This window comes from Oncorhynchus tshawytscha, linkage group LG10 (assembly GCF_018296145.1).
Source record: "Oncorhynchus tshawytscha isolate Ot180627B linkage group LG10, Otsh_v2.0, whole genome shotgun sequence".
NCBI lineage: Eukaryota > Metazoa > Chordata > Actinopteri > Salmoniformes > Salmonidae > Oncorhynchus > Oncorhynchus tshawytscha.
In genome coordinates, this window is record NC_056438.1 from 82,517,281 (window position 1) to 82,536,104 (window position 18,824).

General features: G+C 36.9%; 1 protein-coding gene across 7 annotated transcripts in view; it reads left to right on the forward strand.

The window, feature by feature from the left end:
• LOC112244522 (acetyl-coenzyme A synthetase, cytoplasmic-like) overlaps positions 1-17,774 on the forward strand; it is a 49,527-nt gene extending 31,753 nt beyond the window's left edge. For 6 of the 7 annotated variants that reach the window (XM_042329206.1, XM_042329210.1, XM_042329208.1 and 3 more), the window contains exons 12-19: positions 267-399; positions 1,659-1,715; positions 2,033-2,113; positions 13,528-13,636; positions 13,845-13,913; positions 14,335-14,511; positions 15,186-15,260; positions 15,378-17,774. In XM_042329206.1, coding sequence (XP_042185140.1) covers positions 267-399; positions 1,659-1,715; positions 2,033-2,113; positions 13,528-13,636; positions 13,845-13,913; positions 14,335-14,511; positions 15,186-15,260; positions 15,378-15,505 — 829 coding nt within the window. In that variant the 3' untranslated portion in view covers positions 15,506-17,774. Of the gene's footprint in view, positions 1-266; positions 400-1,658; positions 1,716-2,032; positions 2,114-13,527; positions 13,637-13,844; positions 14,090-14,334; positions 14,512-15,185; positions 15,261-15,377 lie in introns of those variants that run through there. The other variant, XM_042329212.1, reaches the window with a different exon arrangement.
• Positions 17,775-18,824: the final 1,050 nt, after the last annotated feature.

Consider the following 18,824-nt stretch of genomic DNA (forward strand, 5'->3'; position numbering starts at 1 on the left):
CGTTGCGTATGTCTGCTCAGTAGGAAATGACCTTTTAAATGTCAAGCAAACTATTAGCGCTGGATCTACAGCTGATCAGATTGAATCTCGGCCTTTCATCTTTGCGTCATACACTGATCTGAACTGTAGCACTTTGGCTATTATAACAGTGTCCTTCTGTCCACTACCGCCATCTGTTGGACGAAAAGAGAACCAACACTCAGTTGAACCAGACCAGACTCAGCATTTTCTTCACTTATTCACCCTAATCCTGTCACTCCCTGCAGGTACGACCTGTCATCGCTGAGGATTCTGGGTACTGTAGGTGAGCCCATCAACCCGGAGGCGTGGCATTGGTACCACGAGGTGATTGGTCAGAAGAGATGCCCTGTGGTGGACACCTTCTGGCAGACCGAGACGGTGAGAGACGCTGAGTGAGCAATGTCCCAACTGGTGCCAGTCCAGAATGTCTGTTTTGAAATCGTCCTTTTTAAAATGTAAATATTTTAATAGTTTTTTATTACATCTATTTGACTGAAAATAAGTTAGAAAATACAGTTAAAATAAAGATTTTAATTCATTTGAAAAATATACTGAGCAATAAATATGAAGATTTTACTGAGCTACAGTTCATAATGTATGGATTTGACATGACTGGGAATACAGAGATGTATCTGTTGGTCACAGATACCTTAAAAAAGGTAGGAGCGTGGATCAGAAAACCAGTCAGTATCTAGTGTGACCATTTGTCTTATGTAGCGTGACACATCTCCTTCACATAGAGTTGATCAGGCTGATTGTGGCATGTTGTCCCACTCCTCTTCAATGGCTGTGTGAATTGGTGGATATTGTAGGGAACTGGAACACGCTGTTGTACACGTCGATCCAGAGCATCCCAAACATGCTCAATGGGTGACATGTCTGGTGAGTATGCAGGCCATGGAAGAACTGGGACATTTACAGCTTCCAGGAATTGTGTACAGATCCTTGCGACATGGGGCCGTGATGGTGGTGGGTGAATGGCACAACAATGGGCCTCAGGATCTTGTTACAGTATCTATGTGCATTCAAGTTGCCACCGATTTAAAATGCAATTGCCCATACCATAATCCCAATGCCACCATAGGGCACACTGTTCACATCATTGACATCAGCAAACCGCTCACGCACACGATGCCATATTCACGTGGCCTGCGGTTGTGAGGCCGGTTGGACGTCCTCCCAAATTCTCTAAAATGACGTTGGAGGCGGCTTATGGTAGAGAAATTAACATTAAATTCTCTGGCAACAGCTCAGTTGGACATTCCTGCAGTCAGCATGCTAATTGCACACTCCCTCAACTTGAGACATCAGTGGCATTGTGTTGTGAGACAAAACGTCACATTTTTAGAGTGGTCTTTTATTGTCCTCCGCACAAGGTGCACCTATGGCATGATCATGCTATTTTAATCAGATTCTTGATATACCACACGTCAGGTGGATGGATTATCTTGGCAAAGGAGAAATGCTCACTAAACAGGGATGTATAAACACATTTTGTGCAAAACATTTGAGAGGAGAAAAAAAAGCTTCTATTTTTTTTGTACAAATGAAACATTTCTGTGATCTTTTATTTCAGCGTGTCGCGTTTAGATTGTTGTTCATTGTGTGTGTGTGTGTGTGTGTGTGTTCTTGCGCAGGGTGGCCATGTTTTAACTCCTTTACCTGCCGCTACACCTCTGAAACCTGGATCAGCTGTAAGTTATCATCATATATATATACACCGTGTACACAGTGTTTTTAGTAGGGGTAGGGGTAGGGGTAGGGGTAGGGTAACCGAGTTCATGGAGCACTGCAGGTTCCAACGAGGCCATCACACCTGACCACCTGAGCTAATTGATCAGTGATCGTCTAAATTGAACACACCTGGTTTTTCATGTCGAGTTAAATAAAATGAAACAATTAAAAACATAAAGTGTCCCTGGTAATCCAGGACCAGGGTTTCCTACCCACTTTTATAAAAGCATCGAATCAACCTTGAGTCCTATTGATTTGAATCTGTCTGATGTTCCAGACGTTTCCTTTCTTTGGCGTGGAGCCCACCATACTGAACGAGCATGGAGAGGAACTGGAGGGAGAGGCAGAGGGCTATCTGGTCAGTATTATAACACTATACTATCTGGTCAGTATTATAACACTATACTATCTGGTCAGTAATATAACACTATACTATCTGGTCATTAACACTATACTATCTGGTCAGTATTATAACACTATACTATCTGGTCAGTATTATAACACTATACTATCTGGTCATTAACACTATACTATCTGGTCAGTATTATAACACTACTATCTGGTCAGTATTATAACACTATACTATCTGGTCAGTATTATAACACTATACTATCTGGTCATTAACACTATACTATCTGGTCAGTAATATAACACTATACTATCTGGTCAGTAATATAACACTATACTATCTGGTCAGTAATATAACACTATACTATCTGGTCAGTATTATAACACTATACTATCTGGTCAGTAACACTGGTCAGGTCAGTATTATAACACTATACTATCTGGTCAGTATTATAACACTACTATCTGGTCAGTATTATAACTGGTCAACACTGGTAGTATTATCTATACTATCTGGTCAGTATTATCACTATACTATCTGGTCAGTAATATAATATAACACTGGTCTGGTCAGTAATAACACTATACTATCTGGTCAGTATTATAACACTATACTATCTGGTCAGTAATATAACACTATACTATCTGGTCAGTAATATAACACTATACTATCTGGTCATTAACACTATACTATCTGGTCAGTATTATAACACTATACTATCTGGTCAGTATTATAACACTATACTATCTGGTCAGTATTATAACACTATACTATCTGGTCAGTATTATAACACTATACTATCTGGTCAGTATTATAACACTATACTATCTGGTCAGTATTATAACACTATACTATCTGGTCAGTATTATAACACTATACTATCTGGTCAGTATATATAACACTATACTATCTGGTCAGTAATATAACACTATACTATCTGGTCATTAACACTATACTATCTGGTCAGTATTATAACACTATACTATCTGGTCAGTATTATAACACTATACTATCTGGTCATTAACACTATACTATCTGGTCAGTATTATAACACTACTATCTGGTCAGTATTATAACACTATACTATCTGGTCAGTATTATAACACTATACTATCTGGTCAGTATTATAACACTATACTATCTGGTCAGTATTATAACACTATACTATCTGGTCAGTATTATAACACTATACTATCTGGTCATTAACACTATACTATCTGGTCAGTAATATAACACTATACTATCTGGTCAGTATTATAACACTATACTATCTGGTCAGTATTATAACACTATACTATCTGGTCAGTATTATAACACTATACTATCTGGTCAGTATTATAACACTATACTATCTGGTCAGTATTATAACACTATACTATCTGGTCAGTATTATAACACTATACTACTCTGGTCAGTATTATAACACTATACTATCTGGTCATTGAGACTATACTATCTGGTCAGTATTATAACACTACTATCTGGTCTATCTGTCAGTATTATAACACTATACTATCTGGTCAGTATTATAACAGTATTATAGTATTATAACACTATACTATCTGGTCAGTATTATAACACTATACTATCTGGTCAGTATTATAACACTATACTATCTGGTCAGTATTATAACACTATACTATCTGGTCAGTAACACTATACTATCTGGTCAGTATTATAACACTATACTATCTGGTCATTATTGCACTATACTATCTGGTCAGTATTATAACACTACTATCTGGTCAGTATTATAACACTATACTATCTGGTCAGTATTATAACATCTGGTCAGTATTATAACATATACTATCTGGTCAGTATTATAACACTATACTATCTGGTCAGTATTATAACACTATACTATCTGGTCAGTATTAACACTAACACTATACTATCTGGTCAGTATTATAACACTATACTATCTGGTCAGTATTATAACACTATACTATCTGGTCAGTATTATAACACTATACTCTGGTCATATATCTGGTCAGTATTATAACACTATACTATCTGGTCAGTAACACTATACTATCTGGTCAGTATTATAACACTATACTATCTGGTCAGTATTATAACACTATACTATCTGGTCAGTAACACTATACTATCTGGTCAGTAACACTATACTATCTGGTCAGTATTATAACACTATACTATCTGGTCAGTATTATAACACTATCTGGTCAGTATTATAACACTATACTATCTGGTCAGTATTATAACACTACTACACTATACTATCTGGTCAGTATTATAACACTATACTATCTGGTCAGTATTATAACACTATACTATCTGGTCAGTATTATAACACTATACTATCTGGTCAGTATTATAACACTATACTATCTGGTCAGTATTATAACACTATACAGTATTATAACACTATACTATCTGGTCAGTATTATAACACTATACTATCTGGTCAGTATTATAACACTATACTATCTGGTCAGTATAACACTTATATCTGGTCACACTATACTATCTGGTCAGTATTATAACACTATACTATCTGGTCAGTATTATAACACTATACTATCTGGTCAGTACTATAACACTATACTATCTGGTCAGTATTATAACACTATACTATCTGGTCAGTATTATAACACTATACTATCTGGTCAGTAATATAACACTATACTATCTGGTCAGTATTATAACACTATACTATCTGGTCAGTATTTAACACTATACTATCTGGTCAGTATTATAACACTATACTATCTGGTCAGTAATATAACACTATACTATCTGGTCAGTAATATAACACTATACTATCTGGTCATTACTACTGGTCAGTATTATAACACTATACTATCTGGTCAGTATTATAACACTATACTATCTGGTCAGTATTATAACACTATACTATCTGGTCAGTAACACTATACTGGTCAGTATTATAACACTATACTATCTGGTCAGTAATATAACACTATACTATCTGGTCAGTATTATAACACTATACTATCTGGTCAGTAATATAACACTATACTATCTGGTCAGTATTATAACACTATACTATCTGGTCAGTAATATAACACTACACTATCTGGTCAGTATTATAACACTATACTATCTGGTCAGTAATATAACACTATACTATCTGGTCAGTATTATAACACTATACTATCTGGTCAGTATTATAACACTATACTATCTGGTCAGTATTATAACACTATACTATCTGGTCAGTATTATAACACTATACTATCTGGTCAGTATTAACACTAACACTATACTATCTGGTCAGTATTATAACACTATACTATCTGGTCAGTATTATAACACTATACTATCTGGTCATCTATACTATCTGGTCAGTATTATAACACTCAGTACTATCTGGTCAGTATAACACTTACTATCTGGTCAGTAACACTATACTATCTGGTCAGTAACACTATACTATCTGGTCAGTATTATAACACTATACTATCTGGTCAGTATTATAACACTATACTATCTGGTCAGTATTATAACACTATACTATCTGGTCAGTATATATACACTATACTATCTGGTCATTAACACTATACTATCTGGTCAGTATTATAACACTATACTATCTGGTCAGTATAACACTATACTATCTGGTCATAACACTATACTATCTGGTCAGTAATATAACACTATACTATCTGGTCAGTAATAACACTATACTATCTGGTCATTATACACTATACTATCTGGTCAGTATTATAACACTATACTATCTGGTCAGTAATATAACACTATACTATCTGGTCAGTATATAACACTATACTATCTGGTCAGTATTATATAACACTATACTATCTGGTCAGTATTATAACACTATACTATCTGGTCAGTATTATAACACTATACTATCTGTATTATAACACTATACTATCTGGTCAGTAATATAACACTATACTATCTGGTCAGTAATATAACACTATACTATCACTGGTCAGTATTATAACACTATACTATCTGGTCAGTATTACTATCTGGTCAGTAACACTATACTATCTGGTCAGTATTATAACACTATACTATCTGGTCAGTATTATAACACTATACTATCTGGTCAGTATTATAACACTATACTATCTGGTCAGTATTATAACACTATACTATCTGGTCAGTAATATAACACTATACTATCTGGTCAGTATTATAACACTATACTATCTGGTCAGTATTATAACACTATACTATCTGGTCAGTATTATAACACTATACTATCTGGTCAGTAATATAACACTATACTATCTGGTCAGTAATATAACACTATACTATCTGGTCATATATAACACTATACTATCTGGTCAGTATTATAACACTATACTATCTGGTCAGTAAACATAACACTATACTATCTGGTCAGTAATATAACACTCTGGTCATTAACACTATACTATCTGGTCAGTATTATAACACTATACACTATACTATCTGGTCAGTATTATAACACTATACTATCTGGTCAGTAATATAACACTATACTATCTGGTCAGTAATATAACACTATACTATCTGGTCAGTAATATAACACTATACTATCTGGTCAGTAATATAACACTATACTATCTGGTCAGTAATATAACACTATACTATCTGGTCAGTAATATAACACTATACTATCTGGTCAGTAATATAACACTATACTATCTGGTCAGTAATATAACACTATACTATCTGGTCAGTAATATAACACTATACTATCTGGTCAGTAATATAACACTATACTATCTGGTCAGTATTATAACACTATACTATCTGGTCAGTAATAACACTATACTATCTGGTCAGTATTATAACACTATACTATCTGGTCAGTAATATAACACTATACTATCTGGTCAGTAACATCTGGTCAACTATACTATCTGGTCAGTAACACTAACACTATACTATCTGGTCAGTATTATAACACACTATACTATCTGGTCAGTATTATAACACTATACTATCTGGTCAGTATATAACACTATACTGGTCAGTAATATAACACTATACTATCTGGTCAGTATTATAACACTATACTATCTACTATCTGGTCAGTATTATAACACTATACTATCTGGTCAGTATTATAACACTATACTATCTGGTCAGTATTATAACACTATACTATCTGGTCAGTATTATAACACTATACTATCTGGTCAGTATTATAACACTATACTATCTGGTCAGTATTATAACACTATACTATCTGGTCAGTATTATAACACTATACTATCTGGTCAGTATTAACACTAACACTATACTCTGGTCAGTATTATAACACTCTGGTCAGTATTATAACACTATACTATCTGGTCAGTATTATAACACTATACTATCTGGTCAGTATTATAACACTATACTATCTGGTCAGTATTATAACACTATACTATCTGGTCAGTATTATAACACTATACTATCTGGTCAGTAATATAACACTATACTATCTGGTCATTAACACTATACTATCTGGTCAGTATTATAACACTATACTATCTGGTCATTAACACTATACTATCTGGTCAGTATTATAACACTATACTATCTGGTCAGTATTATAACACTATACTATCTGGTCAGTAATATAACACTATACTATCTGGTCATTAACACTATACTATCTGGTCAGTATTATAACACTATACTATCTGGTCAGTATTATAACACTATACTATCTGGTCAGTAATATAACACTATACTATCTGGTCAGTAATATAACACTATACTATCTGGTCAGTAATATAACACTATACTATCTGGTCAGTATTATAACACTATACTATCTGGTCAGTATTATAACACTATACTATCTGGTCAGTAATATAACACTATACTATCTGGTCAGTATTATAACACTATACTATCTGGTCAGTAATATAACACTATACTATCTGGTCAGTAATATAACACTATACTATCTGGTCAGTAATATAACACTATACTATCTGGTCAGTATTATAACACTATACTATCTGGTCAGTATTATAACACTATACTATCTGGTCAGTATTATAACACTATACTATCTGGTCAGTATTATAACACTATACTATCTGGTCAGTAACACTATACTATCTGGTCAGTAACACTATACTATCTGGTATTATAACACTATACTATCTGGTCAGTATTATAACACTATACTATCTGGTCAGTAATAACACTATACTATCTGGTCAGTATTATAACACTATACTATCTGGTCAGTATTATAACACTATACTATCTGGTCAGTATTATAACACTATACTATCTGGTCAGTATTATAACACTATACTATCTGGTCAGTATATAACACTATACTATCTGGTCATATTATAACACTATACTATCTGGTCAGTATTATAACACTATACTATCTGGTCAGTATTATAACACTATACTATCTGGTCAGTATATAACACTATACTATCTGGTCATATTATAACACTATACTATCTGGTCAGTATTATAACACTATACTATCTGGTCAGTATTATAACACTATACTATCTGGTCAGTATTATAACACTATACTATCTGGTCAGTATTATAACACTATACTATCTGGTCAGTATTATAACACTATACTATCTGGTCAGTATTATAACACTATACTATCTGGTCATAACACTATACTGGTCAGTATATACTATCTGGTCAGTACACTATACTATCTGGTCAGTATTATAACACTATACTATCTGGTCAGTAATATAACACTATACTATCTGGTCAGTATTATAACACTATACTATCTGGTCAGTAACACTATACTATCTGGTCAGTAACATAACACTATACTATCTGGTCAGTATTATAACACTATACTATCTGGTCAGTATTATAACACTATACTATCTGGTCAGTATTATAACACTATACTATCTGGTCAGTATTATAACACTATACTATCTGGTCAGTATTATAACACTATACTATCTGGTCAGTATTATAACACTATACTATCTGGTCAGTAACACTATACTATCTGGTCAGTATAACACTATACTATCTGGTCAGTAACACTATACTATCTGGTCAGTATTATAACACTATACTATCTGGTCAGTATTATAACACTATACTATCTGGTCAGTATTATAACACTATACTATCTGGTCAGTATTATAACACTATACTATCTGGTCAGTATTATAACACTATACTATCTGGTCAGTAACATAACACTATACTATCTGGTCAGTATTATAACACTATACTATCTGGTCAGTATTATAACACTATACTATCTGGTCAGTATTATAACACTATACTATCTGGTCAGTATTATAACACTATACTATCTGGTCAGTATTATAACACTATCTGGTCACTATACAGTATTATAACACTATACTATCTGGTCAGTATATAACACTATACTATCTGGTCAGTATTATAACACTATAACACTATCTGGTCAGTATTATAACACTATACTATCTGGTCAGTATTATAACACTATACTATCTGGTCAGTATTATAACACTATACTATCTGGTCAGTATTATAACACTATACTATCTGGTCAGTATTATAACACTATACTATCTGGTCAGTAATAACACTATACTATCTGGTCAGTATTATAACACTATACTATCTGGTCAGTATATACTATCTGGTCAGTAACACTATACTATCTGGTCAGTAACACACTATACTATCTGGTCAGTAATATAACTATACTATCTGGTCAGTAATATAACACTATACTATCTGGTCAGTAATATAACACTATACTATCTGGTCAGTATGGTCAGTATAACACTATACTATCTGGTCAGTATTATAACACTATACTATCTGGTCAGTAATAACACTATACTATCTATAACACTATACTATCTGGTCAGTATTATAACACTATACTATCTGGTCAGTATTATAACACTATACTATCTGGTCAGTATTATAACACTATACTATCTGGTCAGTAACACTATACTATCTGGTCAGTAATAACACTATACTATCTGGTCAGTATTATAACACTATACTATCTGGTCAGTATATATAACACTATACTATCTGGTCAGTATTATAACACTATACTATCTGGTCAGTATTATAACACTATACTATCTGGTCAGTATTATAACACTATACTATCTGGTCAGTATTATAACACTATACTATCTGGTCAGTATTATAACACTATACTATCTGGTCAGTATTATAACACTATACTATCTGGTCAGTAATATAACACTATACTATCTGGTCAGTATTATAACACTATACTATCTGGTCAGTATTATAACACTATACTATCTGGTCAGTAATAACACTATACTGGTCATTAGTACTATACTATCTGGTCAGTATTATAACACTATACTATCTGGTCAGTATTATAACACTATACTACTGGTCAGTACACTATACTGGTCAGTAATATATACACTATACTATCTGGTCAGTATTATAACACTATACTATCTGGTCAGTATTATAACACTATACTATCTGGTCAGTATTATAACACTATACTATCTGGTCAGTATTATAACACTATACTATCTGGTCAGTATTATAAACACTATACTATCTGGTCAGTATTATAACACTATACTATCTGGTCAGTATTATAACACTATACTATCTGGTCAGTATTATAACACTATACTATCTGGTCAGTATTATAACACTATACTATCTGGTCAGTATTATAACACTATACTATCTGGTCAGTATTATAACACTATACTATCTGGTCAGTATTATAACACTATACTATCTGGTCAGTATTATAACACTATACTATCTGGTCAGTATTATAACACTACACTATACTATCTGGTCAGTATGGTCAGTATATAACACTATACTATCTGGTCAGTATTATAACACTATACTATCTGGTCAGTATTATAACACTATACTATCTGGTCAGTATTATAACACTATACTATCTGGTCAGTATTATAACACTATACTATCTGGTCAGTATTATAACACTATACTATCTGGTCAGTATTATAACACTATACTATCTGGTCAGTATATAACACTATACTATCTGGTCAGTATTATAACACTATACTATCTGGTCAGTATTATAACACTATACTATCTGGTCAGTATTATAACACTATACTATCTGGTCAGTATTATAACACTATACTATCTGGTCAGTATTATAACACTATACTATCTGGTCAGTAATATAACACTATACTATCTGGTCAGTATTATAACACTATACTATCTGGTCAGTATTATAACACTATACTATCTGGTCAGTATATAACACTATACTATCTGGTCAGTATTATAACACTATACTATCTGGTCAGTATTATAACACTATACTATCTGGTCAGTATTATAACACTATACTATCTGGTCAGTATTATAACACTATACTATCTGGTCAGTATTATAACACTATACTATCTGGTCAGTATTATAACACTATACTATCTGGTCAGTATTATAACACTATACTATCTGGTCAGTATTATAACACTATACTATCTGGTCAGTATTATAACACTATACTATCTGGTCAGTATTATAACACTATACTATCTGGTCATTATAACACTATACTATAAACACTATACTATCTGGTCAGTATTATAACACTATACTATCTGGTCAGTATTATAACACTATACTATCTGGTCAGTATTATAACACTATACTATCTGGTCAGTATTATAACACTATACTATCTGGTCAGTAATATAACACTATACTATCTGGTCAGTATTATAACACTATACTAAATTTTTATTTTATTTCTCACTATCCTTATAATATGGATTTCATATAGGGTTATTACCGTAATATGTCTAAAATAAGAGCCCCGGTCTGGGATGTTGTTGCAGGTGTTTCATTAGGTACGGGTAGGGTTATTACCGTAATATGTCTAAACTATGAGCCATGGTCTGTAATGTTGTTGCAGGTGTTTCATTAGGTACGGGTAGGGTTATTACCGTAATATTTCTAAACTAAGAGCCATGGTCTGTAATGTTGTTGCAGGTGTTTCATTAGGTACGGGTAGGGTTATTACCGTAATATGTCTAAAATAAGAGCCCCGGTCTGGGATGTTGTTGCAGGTGTTTCATTAGGTACTGGTAGGGTTATTACCGTAATATGTCTAAACTAAGAGCCATGGTCTGTAATGTTGTTGCAGGTGTTTCATTAGGTACGGGTAGGGTTATTACCGTAATATTTCTAAACTAAGAGCCCCGGTCTGTAATGTTGTTGCAGGTGTTTCATTAGGTACGGGTAGGGTTATTACCGTAATATGTCTAAACTAAGAGCCCCGGTCTGTAATGTTGTTGCAGGTGTTTCATTAGGTACGGGTAGGGTTATTACCGTAATATGTCTAAAATAAGAGCCCCGGTCTGTAATGTTGTTGCAGGTGTTTCATTAGGTACGGGTAGGGTTATTACCGTAATATGTCTAAAATAAGAGCCCCGGTCTGGGCTGTTGTTGCAGGTGTTTCATTAGGTACGGGTAGGGTTATTACCGTAATATGTCTAAAATAAGAGCCCCGGTCTGTAATGTTGTTGCAGGTGTTTCATTAGGTACGGGTAGGGTTATTACCGTAATATGTCTAAAATAAGAGCCCCGGTCTGGGCTGTTGTTGCAGGTGTTTCATTAGGTACGGGTAGGGTTATTACCGTAATATGTCTAAACTAAGAGCCATGGTCTGTAATGTTGTTGCAGGTGTTTCATTAGGTACTGGTAGGGTTATTACCGTAATATGTCTAAAATAAGAGCCCCGGTCTGGGATGTTGTTGCAGGTGTTTCATTAGGTACGGGTAGGGTTATTACCGTAATATGTCTAAACTAAGAGCCCCGGTCTGGGATGTTGTTGCAGGTGTTTCATTAGGTACGGGTAGGGTTATTACCGTAATATGTCTAAACTAAGAGCCCCGGTCTGGGCTGTTGTTGCAGGTGTTTCATTAGGTACTGGTAGGGTTATTACCGTAATATTTCTAAACTAAGAGCCCCGGTCTGGGATGTTGTTGCAGGTGTTTCATTAGGTACGGGTAGGGTTATTACCGTAATATGTCTAAACTATGAGCCATGGTCTGTAATGTTGTTGCAGGTGTTTCATTAGGTACGGGTAGGGTTATTACCGTAATATGTCTAAACTAAGAGCCCCGGTCTGGGCTGTTGTTGCAGGTGTTTCATTAGGTACTGGTAGGGTTATTACCGTAATATGTCTAAACTAAGAGCCCCGGTCTGGGATGTTGTTGCAGGTGTTTCATTAGGTACGGGTAGGGTTATTACCGTAATATGTCTAAACTAAGAGCCACGGTCTGTAATGTTGTTGCAGGTGTTTCATTAGGTACGGGTAGGGTTATTACCGTAATATGTCTAAACTAAGAGCCCCGGTCTGGGATGTTGTTGCAGGTGTTTCATTAGGTACGGGTAGGGTTATTACCGTAATATTTCTAAACTAAGAGCCCCGGTCTGGGCTGTTGTTGCAGGTGTTCCGTCGGCCCTGGCCTGGTATCATGCGTACCGTGTACGGAAACCAGGAGCGATTTGAGAGCACGTACTTCAAGAAGTTCCCCGGTTTCTATGTGACCGGGGATGGTGAGACTGTTGAAACGACACCTTGCATTCTTTGATTGATTAGATTCATGTTGTATTAGATTAGATTCATGTTGTATTAGATTAGATTCATCATATTCATTGACGATCACAATCACATTGTAATGGCGACATCGACGTTAAGCATGGCACTGTTTTTTGTTTTCTTTTTAAAAGGTTTAATAAAGTGAATTAATGAATTGTTTCCCAGGCTGCAGGAGGGATAAAGATGGATACTACTGGATCGCAGGCAGGATAGATGATATGATCAACGTATCAGGTCATTTGTTTTCCTACAGTTTGGCCACTGTGCTGCTGCTGGCTTAATCAAAGCCAGGTTACTGTGAAGCACTCTGATAAATGTTGCTGTAAAAACAGGCTAAAGATAGATAGATACAGTACATATATAGGTAGATTAGGTAGATACAGTACATATATAGGTAGATTAGGTAGATACAGTACATATATAGATAGATACAGTAGATTAGATGGATAGATACAGTAGATAGCTACATAGATACAGTAGATAAATAGATAGATACAGTAGATAGATACATTAGATATGTAGATACATATATAGGTAGATACAGTAGATACATATATAGGTAGATACAGTAGATACATATCTAGGTAGATACAGTAGATTAGATAGATACATATATAGATGGATGATGATAACCCACAGTGTTGTCTCCCTCCAGGTCACCTGTTGAGTACAGCGGAGGTAGAGGCATCTCTAACAGACCACGGAGCGGTGGCCGAGGCTGCAGTGGTCAGCAGACCCCACGCGGTCAAGGGGGAGTGTCTCTACTGTTTCGTTACTCTGAAGGACTGCAGAGAGTTCAACCGCACTCTGGTGGACGAACTCAAGAGACAAGGTGTTTGACCAGGTTACCCCTTGTAGAATTAACACTAGATTACAGGTGACCCCTTGTAGAACTAACACTAGATTACAGGTGACCCCTTGTCACTAGATTACAGGTGACCCCTTGTAGAACTAACACTGAACACCTGTATGTGACCAATAACATCTACTAACCATGTGACCAATAACATCTACTAACCACGTGACCAATAACATCTGTTAACCATGTGTATGTGACCAATAACATCTACTAACCATGTGTATGTGACCAATAACATCTGCTAACCATGTGACCAATAACATCTGCTAACCATGTGACCAATAACATCTGCTAACCATGTGACCAATAACATCTGCTAACCATGTGACCAATAACATCTGCTAACCATGTGACCAATAACATCTGCTAACCATGTGACCAATGACATCTGCTAACCATGTGACCAATAACATCTGCTAACCATGTGACCAATAACATCTGCTAACCACATGACCATTAACATCTGCTAACCATGTGTATGTGACCAATAACATCTGCTAACCATGTGACCAATGACATCTGCTAACCATGTGACCAATGACATCTGCTAACCATGTGACCAATAACATCTGAATAGCTGTAAACAACATGAGTTTTTTTTCTTGTTGGTTCTTGATTTAACACAACAACGAAACATGTCTTGTCAGTGAGGGAGAAGATTGGTCCGATCGCAACCCCAGACTTCATCCAGAACGCTCCTGGACTTCCTAAAACACGATCTGGTACGTGTTACCTCATTCCTGATTTCTTTCTTTTTTTAATACTTTTATGGACATTTTTGTCTTTTACATTTTTATTTATTATTTTCGTTTTTAATCAACAAAATATCTCATCCTCAGGTAAGATCATGAGGCGGGTCCTGAGGCAGATCGCCCGGAACGAGAAGGATCTAGGTGACCTTTCAACTATGGCTGACCCCAAGGTCGTAGAGGTCCTGTTCAACCACCGCTGTGAGACGGCCTCTTGAGAGGGCTGCATGTCAACACTCTACAGTAGCTTCCTCTCCTCGACACCTCATCTCCTCTCCTCCTCATTTCCTCTCCATCCACACCGATCTGAAAACTATGGAAGCCCATTCCTGCCACCAACTCTTTTAAAAAAACAAAAACGTTTAAAAAAAATAATACAACATACAGGATATATTTCTTAATTTGTAGCAGTATGTGCACATTTATTTCCATCTATCCACGTTGCAGAGATCAGCACAGCAGGGTGGCCGGCAGATGTGTGGCGAGCTGGCATTTACCCCAACACTTTTTCAATTCGGTTTAATAAAAAATATTGACACAAAAGCATTGAAGATTGAAACTGTTGTTTAGAATGATTTGCCTTTATGATTTGTCAACTCGTGCTTCAGTCTGATCAACTGTAGTCTACTGATAACGACCACAGCTACAGGTGGCCTAGAGAAACCTATGCACTCTGGTCTCTTCTGGCCAGGTGAAACGAAGTGGTAATGTGGTGTTTTTATAGCCAAAGCTTTGTATTTATAGCCTAAAATAGGCCTATTTTATTTGTGTTAAGAGAAAATGTGACTGTGATCAAATTTGATTTGTATATTTTCCGACTTCGGGTGGCTAGTCTACCCAGACCATATCAATCCAAAATGATTGACTGAAATCAATCGATGAACACAATAGTGATGACATAGTGTATGAGTCACTTTTCAATTACAGATGTTAAAAGGCCCACACTGTGTAACCGTGCATACAGTCAGCCCTGTTGGTTCTATTGTCCAATCACAGTTGTTGATTAGTATTTAAAGAATAAATCATTTTTAAACCATATGACCTGGATGTTGGGAAATAACAATCTGGTCCCAACATAGTTCACATGCAACCGTTTTACAGCTGATTCTATTACTATGTCATACCCTATGACTTAGGTTCTGGAGTTTTACCTGGTTGGGTTTTTATTTTATTTTTACCTTACTAGGCAAGTCAGTTAAGAACAAATTCTTATTTTCAATGACGGCCTAGGAACAATGGGTTAACTGCCTGTTCAGGGACAGAACGACAGATTTGTACCTTGTCCGCTCGGGGATTAGAACTTGCAACCTTTCGGTTACTAGTCCAACGCTCTAACCACCAGCCTACCAGATCAGGAAATACTCGGGGGGGCCCCCCTAGGAAAAACCCTCCTGTGGTGCCACCTCTGAACATCACCCCCACAGAGAGACAGATGAAGAAGCATGCTCTACAATCTCAACCAATTTTTTTACAATTTTTTTTAGTATCTCATCATAAATGTGGTTGGTGGGAATGGGCTTTCTGCAGAAAACATTATAAAATATACAACAGGAAACATGGCGGAGGGGTATTTTCTTTATTGTCATTCTAGGAAGATGGAGATGAGGTGAGGAAGCTACGTTAGACATACCCAGAGAGTCCCCCTTCCTTCTTCACCTAATCACCTAATTCACCACTTCTTCACCTAATCTGAAGATGCTGAGGCCTGTCTCCTAGTCTGTGGACAAAGACACTTAAATTATTTTAAATTGTAATGTTTGCTATTCTTTAAACACGTGTTTTATTCATGTGCTTTTCTATAAACCAATGTGTGTTTTGATCTGATGGTGCAGATTTAATTCACAGTCCCTAAGCGCTGATCCTGAATCAGTCTTAAATTATTTTGTGTGGTCTGTTTGGAGGATGGGGATTATTAGTGGTTGGAGGACAGATCCTAGATCAGATCTTATGGGAACGACTGACTTCGATGTTGTCTATGTAAGGGAATTACAGTCAATTCAAATGCCAATCCCAAGGGCTCAAACCAATGAACTCCGTTTATTTCAACACTTTTTTTCTATACCCAGTCAAAAAGGACATGAAACAATCCCTATTCCAAATGATTATTTATGCCACAGTGTTGTCATTTGCATGTAATAATGGGTGGGCCAATGTTGAGGTAAACTGGACACGGAATCAGAATCGTCCCTTGTTGCCTGGTCAGCAACCAAACCTCTGGAACATTCAGTGTTCTGATTGATCAGCTTCTGTCTTCCATCTTGTTTTTTTTACATGCTCCTCAGATTATTATATTATATTATTGATCTGTAAAGACTACATGATGGAAAACTAGTTTCACCTTTTTTTTTAAAGCTATGATAATTATTCCCGGGGAGACCAGTCAGGCCTTTGCACAGTTCTTCCACAACATGGCTTGTATTTGTTTGGACTTCTTTGTATATTTCAACTTTGAGATTTTATGATTTGAGAATAAAACTGTTTAATTTATTTTGGTTGTTGTTTTGAATTTATTACATTTTTTGTTGTTAATACTTGAAGAGGACAGAAAGTCTCCAAGCCTCAGATGTCCTTTTGTGAAGTTGAAGTAATCTTCTGAAGAAAGTCGCCCCCCAGTGATATCTGGGGGGGGGGGATGATGGGGGAGAGAGAGAGAGGGGGAGGGGAGAGAGATGGGGGAGAGAGAGGGGGAGGGAGAGGGGAGAGATGGGGGGAGGGAGAGGGGGAGGGTAGAGAGATGGGGGAGAGAGAGGGGGAGGGGAGGGAGAGGGGGGATAGGGGGAGGGGAGAGATGGGGGGAGGGAGAGGGGGGAGGGTAGAGAGATGGGGGAGGGAGAGGGGGAGGGTAGAGAGATGGGGGAGGGAGAGGGGGAGGGTAGAGAGATGGGGGAGAGAGAGGGGGAGGGGAGAGAGGGGGATAGGGGGAGGGGAGAGAGATGGGGGAGAAAGGGGGGAGATGTGGGGAGGAAGAGAGAGGGGGAGGGGAGAGATGGGGGAGAGAGAGAGGAGGGGGAGATGGGGGAGGAAGAGAGGGGAGAGAGAGGGGGGGGAGAGATGGGGGAGGAAGAGAGAGGGGGAGGGGAGAGAGATGGGGGAGAGAGAGAGGGGGGAGAGAGAGAGGGGGAGAGAGAGGGGGATGGGGAGATGGGGGAGGAAGAGGGGAGAGAGAGAGGGGGGGGATGGGGAGATGGGGGAGGAAGAGAGGAGAGAGAGAGGGGGGGGGAGAGATGGGGGGGATAGGGGGAGGGGAGAGAGATGGGGGAGAAAGGGGGGAGATGTGGGGAGGAAGAGAGAGGGGGAGGGGAGAGATGGGGGAGAGAGAGAGGAGGGGGAGATGGGGGGAGGAAGAGAGGGGAGAGAGAGGGGGGAGAGATGGGGGAGGAAGAGGGGAGAGAGAGAGGGGGAGGGATGGGGAGATGGGGGAGAAGAGGGGAGAGGGAGGAGGGGGAGATGGGGGGAGGAAGAGAGGGGAGAGATGGGGGGGAGAGATGGGGGAGGAAGAGGGGAGAGAGAGAGGGGGGGAGGGATGGGGAGATGGGG